Genomic DNA, 13,819 nt, shown 5'->3' with positions numbered 1-13,819 from the left:
ATTGTGCCTTATTTTTACAGACTTTTCTTAAAGTGTAGCATACTAACTAACTACTAATACACTGCTTAAAGCATAATTGAATAATAAAAAGAATGTGTAGAATTACTAGGTTACTAGCTATTAAAAAAACTTAAATTGTAATCATTCAAAAATGTGTAAGTGTACAATAATTCAATGTATTTAAAAATACAGTTATTCATATTTTAATATTATATCATGCATGTTACAAACAAATCTAAATTAACGTATATAATTTTTTATTTTTTTGCAGAGATTTGATGATGCGACACAATTTTGCGTCGTGATTCCGCAATGACGTCATTGCGCAATGACATCACAACATAATTTAGCAACTTTTAGCAGCAAATCGACCTTCCTTTAGCAACTTTCTCTGAAAATTAGTTGGCAACACTGATAGGGTTTCCTTGTTTACCGCTGTAAACAAAGCAGAGCTGCGATTTATACGGAGGAGAAGAAAATGCCATTGCCATCGAAACTTTTCTCAAGACAGTTCCCTTCAGTGATACATTAATATAACCCCAGAAATGTAATGCATTTTTGTACTTATTTTACTGTTATTTTCGGGATCTACTGGGACCGACGGGTTGCGACCACTGCTGTAGTGTGTATAGTTGCTTTTAAGACCATGTTGCTGTATATAGTTATAGAGCGCTGAGGTCTAAAGTCGCGTTAGAGAGAATTGTGCCATAGAGTTGTAGTATAGAGCGTGTTGCTATACAGAGTTGCTTTATACACCCTGTTGCACTATAGAGTTGGTTATAGAGTGTCATGGTATAATCTTTTTACAGAGCATGTTGCGCCATAGAGTTGCATTATAGAGTGTATGAAGTTGCTCTATAACATCACATGTTACGTTACGTTATGTTACAGTATAGAGTGTACTTCTGTATAGAGCTGCTTTTAAGAACATGGTGCTGTAAAGAGTAATGTTAAGTAATGTTATGTTGTGCCATGACACACGACTTGGGGGGCTTTTATATTTCTTGGGTGGGCCGAATCGGGGGGTGGGGGCTGCGGTTAGGTTCAAGTGAAAGCTCAAAATACATTATTTGGGTAACACTTTACAATAATTAACTAACACTTTAATACACTTTAATACATTAACTAACATTAACTAATAGAACCTTATTGTTAAGTGTTACAATTATTTGTTATTAGGGATGTAATGATGGTTTGATGATAAATCATGATAAAATTCCCGACGGTTAGTATTACAGTCTCATATTTTAATTATCATTAAAACCGTATTAGATTACCGCGATTTTTTTATTAGACACCTCACGATAAATAAATACTGTCCAGCATAAAGCACAGTTTTAAGTAACAGTCTCACGTGCGCACAGCACGCATGCACCAAGAGCTTGTAACACTCCAAAGAGAAAGGAAAAAATGAAATCGCATCATATGACCCCTTTAAAATTCTGAATATATTATCGTATACAGCATGCAAAGAGCAATGCCTTAATTTATTAAAAACTGTCACTCATTCATCACGATCTCACAAAGTTCCGTTTTAACCAATGAATGTAACGACACAATGGAACTTTTTTTTTTTTTTTTATGAAGTTACGAGCACGATAGAACTCAGCACTAGACAAAAAGCGGTGAGTTCGTGGATTCCAACCTAAACACCTCTGATTGGCCATTGCGTTGTAGAAATCAACAAACATGTCTGTGATTGGCTACGTTGCTCACCTCTGCGAAAATGCATTGTAAAATCATTTGACGCTTTCCAGAGCAGAAGGGCAGATACACTGGATTGTTTCCAAATCTATTCCATTATGCTATTATTACGAAGAAAACAGATCCTAGACCAGGAGTTATGGGCAGCTTTTTCATCTAAAAGCAATCAGTTAGACTATTTTACACTATGAGTTAGACTATCAAACACGCTAAACTAAAGTCCGGCCGTCCCCCTCGGTCCGGAGAGGGGGCACAGGGATGTCCTCTGGCGCCGGGCCTGGTTATAGACCATGCTGCTATATAGAGTTATATAATAAAGCATTGCGGTATAGAGACTATGCTGTTGTAAAGAACTACATTATAGAGCACCATAGTATAGAGTTACGTTATGGAGTGTTGCATTGCGGTACAGAGTTGCTTTATAGAACATGCTGCTGTATAGCATTACATTTTATTTATTACATTTATTATAGAGTGCTGCGGTAGAGCATCTAAAGAGACTGTTGTGGTATAGAGTTGAATTACATTACAAAAATCCCATTACTTAATAAGTACTTTTTGTATAATTTTCCTGTTAAATTATGTGAAAATCCTTAAAACAAGATACATTTACTTGAGATGCAACACTGCATAAGATATTAAGCATTGTTTTCACTCATATTAAAGTGCATTCTCTATGCTGTTGTAAAGAACTACATTATAGAGCACCATAGTATAGAGTTACGTTATGGAGTGTTGCATTGCGGTACAGAGTTGCTTTATAGAACATGCTGCTGTATAGCATTACATTTTATTTATTACATTTATTATAGAGTGCTGCGGTAGATCATCTAAAGAGACTGTTGTGGTATAGAGTTGAATTACATTACAAAAATCCCATTACTTAAGTACTTTTTGTATAATTTTCCTGTTAAATTATGTGAAAATCCTTAAAACAAGATACATTTACTTGAGATGCAACACTGCATAAGATATTAAGCATTGTTTTCACTCATATTAAAGTGCATTCTCTGAAAACGAATCTTAAAACCTTGAGCAGCGTTGCATCTCAAGTAAATATATCCTTTTTTTTTTAAAAGAAAGTTTAGATATTTAACTGGAAAGCAAGTCAAAAAGACTAGTTAAAAAGTCATTAAGAAGTGCATAGACTGTGTTGCAATGTTAAAGATGAAGTTGTGCTCTAGAGGTCTGTGACTGACAGCTTTCACCCTTCCCGACACTCTATTGCGTTGTAGAAATCAACAAACATGTCTGTGATTGGCTACGTTGCTCACCTCTGCGAAAATGCATTGTAAAATCATTTGACGCTTTCCAGAGCAGAAGGGCAGATACACTGGATTGTTTCCAAATCTATTCCATTATGCTATTATTACGAAGAAAACAGATCCTAGACCAGGAGTTATGGGCAGCTTTTTCATCTAAAAGCAATCAGTTAGACTATTTTACACTATGAGTTAGACTATCAAACACGCTAAACTAAAGTCCGGCCGTCCCCCTCGGTCCGGAGAGGGGGCACAGGGATGTCCTCTGGCGCCGGGCCTGGTTATAGACCATGCTGCTATATAGAGTTATATAATAAAGCATTGCGGTATAGAGACTATGCTGTTGTAAAGAACTACATTATAGAGCACCATAGTATAGAGTTACGTTATGGAGTGTTGCATTGCGGTACAGAGTTGCTTTATAGAACATGCTGCTGTATAGCATTACATTTTATTTATTACATTTATTATAGAGTGCTGCGGTAGAGCATCTAAAGAGACTGTTGTGGTATAGAGTTGAATTACATTACAAAAATCCCATTACTTAAGTACTTTTTGTATAATTTTCCTGTTAAATTATGTGAAAATCCTTAAAACAAGATACATTTACTTGAGATGCAACACTGCATAAGATATTAAGCATTGTTTTCACTCATATTAAAGTGCATTCTCTGAAAACGAATCTTAAAACCTTGAGCAGCGTTGCATCTCAAGTAAATATATCCTTTTTTTTTTAAAAGAAAGTTTAGATATTTAACTGGAAAGCAAGTCAAAAAGACTAGTTAAAAAGTCATCAAGAAGTGCATAGACTGTGTTGCAATGTTAAAGATGAAGTTGTGCTCTAGAGGTCTGTGACTGACAGCTTTCACCCTTCCCGACACTCTGCTCATATAATTCCTTTCCTCCAACTTATTTTAAGCTCACAGAATCCTGCGATGACGGAATAACTGTGTCCCTGTGACTCACAGTAACGACCTGTTACCCCACCCAGTCTGCTAACAGCAGCCTCTGAGGCAGCACATGCCCTGTTTGAGAGCGGGTTATATTTATCCCCTCTGCTGCAGAAAGGCCCATCCCAGCGCTCCGCTCTGTCTCCTCTGATTGGCCATTGCGTTGTAGAAATCAACAAACATGTCTGTGATTGGCTACGTTGCTCACCTCTGCGAAAATGCATTGTAAAATCATTTGACGCTTTCCAGAGCAGAAGGGCAGATACACTGGATTGTTTCCAAATCTATTCCATTATGCTATTATTACGAAGAAAACAGATCCTAGACCAGGAGTTATGGGCAGCTTTTTCATCTAAAAGCAATCAGTTAGACTATTTTACACTATGAGTTAGACTATCAAACACGCTAAACTAAAGTCCGGCCGTCCCCCTCGGTCCGGAGAGGGGGCACAGGGATGTCCTCTGGCGCCGGGCCTGGTTATAGACCATGCTGCTATATAGAGTTATATAATAAAGCATTGCGGTATAGAGACTATGCTGTTGTAAAGAACTACATTATAGAGCACCATAGTATAGAGTTACGTTATGGAGTGTTGCATTGCGGTACAGAGTTGCTTTATAGAACATGCTGCTGTATAGCATTACATTTTATTTATTACATTTATTATAGAGTGCTGCGGTAGAGCATCTAAAGAGACTGTTGTGGTATAGAGTTGAATTACATTACAAAAATCCCATTACTTAATAAGTACTTTTTGTATAATTTTCCTGTTAAATTATGTGAAAATCCTTAAAACAAGATACATTTACTTGAGATGCAACACTGCATAAGATATTAAGTATTGTTTTCACTCATATTAAAGTGCATTCTCTGAAAACGAATCTTAAAACCTTGAGCAGCGTTGCATCTCAAGTAAATATATCCTTTTTTTTTTTAAAGAAAGTTTAGATATTTAACTGGAAAGCAAGTCAAAAAGACTAGTTAAAAAGTCATCAAGAAGTGCATAGACTGTGTTGCAATGTTAAAGATGAAGTTGTGCTCTAGAGGTCTGTGACTGACAGCTTTCACCCTTCCCGACACTCTGCTCATATAATTCCTTTCCTCCAACTTATTTTAAGCTCACAGAATCCTGCGATGACGGAATAACTGTGTCCCTGTGACTCACAGTAACGACCTGTTACCCCACCCAGTCTGCTAACAGCAGCCTCTGAGGCAGCACATGCCCTGTTTGAGAGCGGGTTATATTTATCCCCTCTGCTGCAGAAAGGCCCATCCCAGCGCTCCGCTCTGTCTCCAGAGAGCGCCTTACTAAAGAGACGTTTGCAAATTACCCAGAACGCCTCTGGCTGGATGGAGGTTTAATGCAGGACAGAAGTCAGAGCTGACACGCAGGCATGTTAACGGCTACGTGAGGATCTCAGTGGAAAGTTCTAGCATTAGTTCTATCGCTTCTTCCTTCACAAACTCTAGCCAAACCAGAAAGCGCCGTAGCCATAGAAGACTGGAAGATCACTTGCAGTTGAGACTGTTTACAAACGACGAAGTTCACAAATTAAATTCAGTTCACAAAGATGCTAGTTTTCAGGAAATATTTAAATGATATAGCTTTCTCGAGTTGGCTAAGTGATTATTTGAAGATTAAAAAGGTTCTTGTGTTACGTTATACTCTCATAAATAGTACTGTAATGGTACCATTGTACAGTACTTTGATATACCATGGCACTGAATGATTACAATGTTAATTTACCATACTCTTTTCATTTTACTCCAGTGTACTTCAAATACTATACTACTTAAATATATATCATAGTACTGACTATTTACCATGCTATTTCCATTTCACTAGTACTTAAATATACAATGCTATTGGATTTACTATGGTGCCATATTCAAAAACAATGGTAATATTTGCTGCTTTTTTTAACATTCAGCATACATCAAAGAACATAAGGTGTTTTGACATTTTTGAATGGTACTTTTCAAAGTACCTTGAAGTAAAATGTAAATAGCATGGTAAAAATTCAGTACTTCAGTACACATCATATTACTAAAGAAGCACAGTTCTCCTGTTGCATCAGACTGCAAAACCCTTTTTAGAACCTTTATTTTTAGTACCACCTTGGGATTTCTCAGATTGAGAACAGGAATTTATTTATGTCTTACACCATATGCCATAAATTCTGTCTTGTGTAGATCACCACTGTAAAATACTTTTTATTTCATGAGTTTTGTGAAGTACAGATGTCTTTTCTTGCATGGACGCATCCCAGCGGTTGGACAGTTGTGCCCCTCTCTAGTGCGAGCGTTACCGCAATGTAAATGATCTTGTCAAGCCAGATAGTGGCTGCTGACCTAGTTTCCTGATCAGCAGACTGGAAAGCTTTGTCTCTGAGGAAACTGTGTGATGTTGTGGTGTTCCTTGTGCTGTCTCATGAAGATGACTCATGCAAAACTTCCCCTCAGGGACTCCACCAGGCGAACTCAATCAAATCACTAAGTATTAAACTTTCACTATTAACCCATGAAACTCTCCTTCTTTAGTGTACCGTGAAACATTCCAGATGTTCTTTCATAAGCAGCTCAATTAGAACAGAATCTAATCATTTTCAAAATCAAAATCTTATTGTTTCGAACAGCTGTGAAGTTGGATAAACTTGGTAAAAAATGGACAAACACGTCAAGATAGAAAAATCACAAAGAATATTTCTTTAATATTCAGTTCAGTTCTCCTAGACATTAATGAGAACATTTGCCTAAAGTCTCCACATTAACACAGAGAGGATTTCTTTCAAAATTAACAGTATAGCAAGTAAACACAGCTGGACATCTAATCAACTTGTCGAGATTGGAATTGAATTAGGAAATTCAATTGTGTACGATTTTGAGAATGAGTCTAAACTAAACTAAATGAAAATAAAAATATTATTAACGAAATGTATAAATTTAATTGCAAAATAATTGGCAAGAACACTCAACACTGTGTTCTAACCAGACGCGACGCGACAAGATTCCAGCGACAAGAAATTTGGCTGTCCATACCAGACGTGATGCGACAGAAACATTGAAATATCACAGCCATTCAGAAGCGCACTGCACTCCCAGCGAAATGGACAAGTTTATAATCTAATGAATAAATATTAAACATTTTAACATTATTAAAAGTACATACTGAGTAACTGATACCATCTTTGTTATGGAAACCCCTTGTTGGTTCGCACTGAGTTATAACGTACGTTTGCTTTAATTTATTTTCAATATCTGAGGTCAACTATCAATTGTTGCTTTCAGTATGGCTATAAATGTCACGCAAAATGGTATTCAAACTCACATTAGACAGGTTTAACATTGAATAAAGCACATAATCAGTACCTGAGATTATCACTGTCATAGTGTGCATGTTGTTGCTCCAGACGCAGAAATAGAAACCGTATCTAAAATAGAAATTTCGCGTGTCGCTGTCGTGGCTAGTTAGGACAAAAACTCTGATTAACATGGAAAAGATACCTTTTTCCGCATGTTGCGGCGTAACATCGCGTGTAGTTAGGACATGGTGTAATACTGTTAACATTTTTTAAATGCTACTAGTAATTGCATTAACTTTAGCAGCTCTAAAATACTAAAATTAAAATGTAAACAAACAGAAACCAGAAATCTCAGAAAAAAACTAATATTAACAATGATACAGTAAAAATGAACAAAAACGAAACTAAATTTAAAAGTTGAAAACAAAATATAAACAAAATTAAAAATTAAAAATTAAAAACTATAATATTGAATAAATTGCACTCCCAGCGAAATGGACAAGTTTATAATCTAATGAATAAATATTAAACATTTTAACATTATTAAAAGTACATACTGAGTAACTGATACCATCTTTGTTATGGAAACCCCTTGTTGGTTCGCACTGAGTTATAACGTACGTTTGCTTTAATTTATTTTCAATATCTGAGGTCAACTATCAATTGTTGCTTTCAGTATGGCTATAAATGTCACGCAAAATGGTATTCAAACTCACATTAGACAGGTTTAACATTGAATAAAGCACATAATCAGTACCTGAGATTATCACTGTCATAGTGTGCATGTTGTTGCTCCAGACGCAGAAATAGAAACCGTATCTAAAATAGAAATTTCGCGTGTCGCTGTCGTGGCTAGTTAGGACAAAAACTCTGATTAACATGGAAAAGATACCTTTTTCCGCATGTTGCGGCGTAACATCGCGTGTAGTTAGGACATGGTGTAATACTGTTAACATTTTTTAAATGCTACTAGTAATTGCATTAACTTTAGCAGCTCTAAAATACTAAAATTAAAATGTAAACAAACAGAAACCAGAAATCTCAGAAAAAAACTAATATTAACAATGATACAGTAAAAACGAACAAAAACGAAACTAAATTTAAAAGTTGAAAACAAAATATAAACAAAATTAAAAACTATAATATTGAATAAATTAAAGTGTGCAATCAAATGCCAGAGATCTCATCAAACTCTTTGATGACAAAACTATCTACATCTACATTTGTTTACATCTCTGTACTCTTGTTATGTTAACTACTGTTTCATTTGTGTCTCCTAAGACACAAGGCATTTTAGAAGAAAAATCTAAATTGCACACCAAAGTTTAATATTTAGGATTATTGGTTTTTTCAAATTCATACATACACTGTATGAGCACAACCAATTATTCAGGGTTGATTCTCAACTTCTCAAAAGAGAATAAAACCCTCACATACCACACTGTGGCATCCCGCTTGGGTGCGAGTATGTTTAGGTCTGTTTATGAAGCAGTAGCTGAGTGATGATCTCGAAGATAAATTTAACCTGATCTATTGTGACAGTGATTTGGCCAAGAGCCACTGCGGGGACGACTGCCCAGACCACGCCGTATATAAACCCACAAACCTTCTGTGTTTCCATAGCGCCACATGAGATTCCATTGGATGAATATGAAATGACAGGAATATGGAGTATGGAGTTAATCTCTTCCCTATGGTCTGGCATTGTCAGGGTTGTGTGTGTGTGTGGGTACGGTGTTTCATACTGACAGATCATTTATTGAGGAGGACAGTGAGGAGGGAAAGTCTCAAGCATCAGGGTTTCAAAACTTTCTGCATTGATTCCTGTGTGGGCGGCAGGTTTCCATGGGGACGGCAGATGGGAACGATGCAGACCCTACCTCAACTACCGGAGTAGAGTTAGTCTCGCATAGCTAGATGTTCGACTATCAGCATAAAATCTAGCTGAATTGCAGCTTATTCTGGCCAAAGAACCATCCACCAAGGCAGGAAGAGGTAGGGCTGGATAAAAATATAGATTATTTTAGATTATTTGCAATCTAGTCAATGCAAAACTTCAATAAATAAATCCTATTTTATTTGAGTTGTGAAAGTGATACAATAAACAGATTGTGTAGTGCAAAATAATGGCAAGAAATGTCTTTCAAATCAGTTGTACTCACAGGTTGCAGACAAAAATAACGCAATGTGACTAGTGTAATTTGATTCACAAACAAACAACTCTTATGAACCAGTTCTTTTTAGTGAATCAAGCACATATTGCATGACCAGTCTAGTCCAATTCATAAACAATTGACTCCTATGATAAGGTGACCAAACGTGCCACTTCCCCGGAAAGTGACACGTCTGGTCACTTTATCCTATGAACTAGTTCTTTTTAGTGAATCAAGCACATACAGTACTACCAGTGTAGACCAAGTTACGAACAGATACAGTATGAACTGGTTCTTTTTAGTGAATCAAACACATGTAGCCTGACATAAAAACCAGTATGAACCTGGTTTTTTAGTAAATCAAACTCATACCCCAGGACCAGTGTCGTCCAATTTATGAAGAAATTATTCTCAGTAACTGGTTCATTTTAGTGAATCAAGCGCATGCTGCATAACCAGTGTAGTCCAATTTATGAACAAAACAACTCTTATGAACTGGTTCTATTTAATGAATCAACCACATGCTGTGCAACCATTGTAGTGCAGTTTGTGAACAAATGATTCTTATGAACCGGTTCATTTAGTGAATCAAAAACATACTGCACGACCAGTGTAGTCCAATTTCTGAACATATGACTCTTATGAAACAGTTCTTTTTAGTGACTCAAACACATAATTTGCAACCAGTTAAACTAATGTGAGAGGGTTCTTTGAATGAATAGTTAATTTAATAAAAGTTACTAATTTGAATCAGTCTGAAACACCATCCTGCATATCTTACAGTATTAACACAGAGAAAACATTATAAAACTTTAGAACAGAAATAAACGCAAATGAATCAGAATCTAATGAAATCAAAACTGGAGTAAAATCAGGAAATCTGTATGATTTTTTGTCTAAAATGTCTTTGTCTAAAACTAGTAGCATAAGAACTATGTCTTTGTCTAAAACTAGTAGCATAAGATGGATGGAGAGATTTATTGCTTTTTTTCTGTATGGCACATTACTTCCATTCAAGGTCCACATATAATCTTGAAACATTCGTCCCATTATCCGATCACAAACAGCAGACCGCTTAGAGATCAGCAAAGATAAATGTTTGCCTTCTGTTTCTGAGACGCCCCTTGTCGCGCTGGAAACTGCGGCTCTCTCTGAGACCGGCAAACAAATCTCATCAATTTACAAATGCAAATATTATGTTTATTAATCTAATGTGCAGAGCTGTACAAACATTTATTACCCTGCCAACTACCCGGACTCAAACATATGCACTGCTGCAAACAAGACACGTATCCACACACTCCTTGTATAGCCTAAAATGCTTACCAGCTCACAGGCCTGTTTGTGTAGCATGTTGCCGTGGCGACAGACATCAGCTTGGAGGTTTCATAGTCTGTATGTTACTGGTACACTGCTTACAGAGTCAATAATATCTGATTCACCATGATTCAGTCTCCCATGCCTTATGATTCATATTAAAGTGTCCATGAAATGAAATTTTCTAAATGCAAGCTATTGATCTTACTATGAATGATTAATTCATGCCCATATTTCATTTTGTAACATTTGCATCAACCTTGCCATTTTTAAGCAAACTGGATTTTACGATAAAACAACAGACTTCTCTCTGGTAATATATGCCAGACTTCTCCAATCAATTTAGTCCACTTAAACTCACATTCAGAGCCGCCTCCATTCAATCAACAATCAGTGGATAGAGCCCCACCCTACATTTTTTCTTTTTTGATAATCGATTTTACTTGGATATACTGTATGTCACAATACAGAAGAAAAGATTTGTTGTTATTTTTGTTTTATCGCAATTTTTATTTAGTTTTTTAAAAATATTATAGCTATTTTAGTAGCTTGATTGTAAAAATAATAGTTGTTTCCAAGTAGGTTTCCCTAATGGTGTGTTCACACCAGACGCGAATGTAATTATTCGCGCGAGTAGATTACATACAAAGTCAACGCAAAGACTCGAACAGAGGCAAATTCGCGCGGGGCGACGCGAATGATGCAAAATGCGCGACGCGTTTTCCGCGAACGCATGATATTCGCCTTAATTGCGTCTTCCGCGCAAGTTCAAAAATTTCAACTCGAGCCGAAAATTCGCATGACGCGTTCTCGCGCAAGCCAATCAGCGAAGAGCTTCTTGACACGTCCAGTTGAATCAGACAATGGAAGAGAGCATTATTGTAGCCGTCTGCTATTATATAGGTCTGGAGCATAGAAAACAATTAAAATCAGTTGTAGTGGTAGTTGTATTTTATTAGCATGGCTACAGAGATGCTGCTATCAATAATAAATATAATAGTAATATCAGTGTATATATACAGTAGTAAAAGTAACACACACATTAATGCAGGATCCTAGCATTAGTCATCCTCCTCTGGATGGTGCTGTGAACCCAGACACATCGACGTTTGGCTTTCCATCGTATTTGGGACTTTTTGACAACAGGTACAAAATAGCGATTGTAGTTATCTCCACCATGGTTGATCGGGCTATGTTTTTATTTGTGCGAGTGACACGAAAAACATCCCGCGAGTAATCTAGAGTGAGTGACGCGATGCGCATATTCACTTCGCGTCTGGTGTGAACACACCATAACACTCCTACCATCTACCAATCAAACAGGAAGCCCCACCCTAAACTCATGCGATTAGTCAAGAAATAAGTTGACATGTCGGATCGCTGAAACAAACAACACTAAAAGTGTGCCAAACTATAGACTGACTCTTTGTCAATCTATGAAATGCTGACCCTTTGCTAAGCCCTGCCTGAAAAACAACTTGGTTTGCTTGATTATCAGTACATAATTTATAAGAAAATCATGTTAAAATGTATCAAATATGATACATTAGGCTTTTGAGGAACGTTTATTTGTGCATCCTTGTATTGCTTTGCATAACATGTTTTGCCCTATACAATAAAACCGACAGTTGTTCATATCTTACCAAGACATAATATTAGGATATACAGAGTGAAAAATTATATTTATATGCATTTTATGCAAGTAGTGATTTAAATATCTATTAAGCTATCAGAATTTCATCTTACTTTTTGGCCGTATAAATATTAGCATATGCACCAAATTGCATATTTTTGCTCTGTTTGGCCTCTGAGTAATGTATTCTCAGAATATTAATCTATATGAGGCAAAAAAGCCTGATGCATCAAATTTGACACTCAATAAAAACACATATGAAAAATGCGTTATGTATGTATTTTGTCTAAAGTTTCAAGGTCCAAAAGTTCCATTTAAAAAAAGTCGATTTTTTTGGTCAGGCTTCACAGGGTTAAAACTGACCAAATCTATTCCAGACACAACTTTACTCTGAACATCTGCTTGTGCCACGCCCAGTCACGCCATGCCACGCCCACCTTGCCCCGCCCTGCCACACCCGAGCCCATCTCACAGCTCCAGTTAAGCATTGATTTGTACTATTTTCCAATTACTCTTACTCATGTTTCCACACATGGTCCTCATGTGGTGTTTAATGAAACACAGGACGCAGATGCCAAAACATTCTTGCTAGTCTACCAACTCAAACGCACATTGTAGATCAGTTGCCGGTGTTGCTGTTTTCACTTCTCTCATGTGAGTTTGTGGCAGCTGGTGATGGAGAAACACTTTGATCCGAAGCTGAACAATGGTCACTTCAGTGCAACTTTAACTGGCGCGCTAATTAGACTGCAGGTCTCACAGGCGCCGCTAAAGATCTCGGAGCGGAAAAGCAGGAACATCTGTGCGTAGGGCAGCTGATCCACACCTCTGAAAGTGACTCTTTATTTCAGGACCTCTGATCTGCGCGAGCCGCTGCCAGACTGCCCAATGCACGCAAAGAGCCCTCAACGGAAGCACGAGAAGGAGGGGTCGCCGAACTGTGGGTTTATTGTACACACCGGCAGAACAGATTCGAGCCTCACAAGTATGAATGAGTTTTTCTGTGAGGGAACCTTTGCTTCAACACACACTTTGAGATGTTTGAAGCTTCTCCACTGAGCTCCATATTCTTGCAGAATACACAATAATGCAACTTTTAAAAACTTTTGCACTGCTTTCAAATATTCAAACACATGTAATATTATGCTACATTGGCTTATTAATCTTAATGCACTGAGATTGAGTGGTCTTACCTCCGTTGGCAGTCTGGAGCAGGTATAGCAGTGCCAGAAAGAGGGCAGACAGGAGCGGACACAGGGCGCTCATCTTGCCACTTTAGTCCGAGTCTCAGAGTCTCTGTGGCCACTTTGGGACCTCGAGCGTGTGCGGGATGTACTCATGGAGGGGGCGGGACGGACACGGATGAAAATGATACCCTGAACCCCCCCCCCAAATGGAAAGAAAAAACCAGCCCCTTATGCACAAACGCACACCCCTGACCAGCCCTGCAACGCCCCTCTGGAAAAACTACACCTCTTTTTCTGCTTTCCTACACTTC

General features: G+C 37.4%; 1 protein-coding gene across 1 annotated transcript in view; it reads right to left on the bottom strand.

The window, feature by feature from the left end:
• The window catches only part of LOC107727643 (chondroitin sulfate proteoglycan 4-like), a 71,120-nt gene extending 57,533 nt beyond the window's left edge, over positions 1-13,587 (bottom strand). Inside the window, exon 1 of the mRNA XM_016537587.1 lies at positions 13,515-13,587. Coding sequence (XP_016393073.1) covers positions 13,515-13,587 — 73 coding nt within the window. The remainder of the gene's footprint in view (positions 1-13,514) is intronic.
• Between the last annotated feature and the right edge of the window lie 232 nt (positions 13,588-13,819).

The sequence above is a fragment of the Sinocyclocheilus rhinocerous genome, unplaced genomic scaffold (genome assembly GCF_001515625.1).
Source record: "Sinocyclocheilus rhinocerous isolate Xijiao unplaced genomic scaffold, SAMN03320098_v1.1 scaffold1605, whole genome shotgun sequence".
NCBI classification, from domain to species: domain Eukaryota; kingdom Metazoa; phylum Chordata; class Actinopteri; order Cypriniformes; family Cyprinidae; genus Sinocyclocheilus; species Sinocyclocheilus rhinocerous.
Note: the sequence above shows the minus strand (reverse complement) of the source record. Positions and strands in the feature narration are given on the sequence as shown.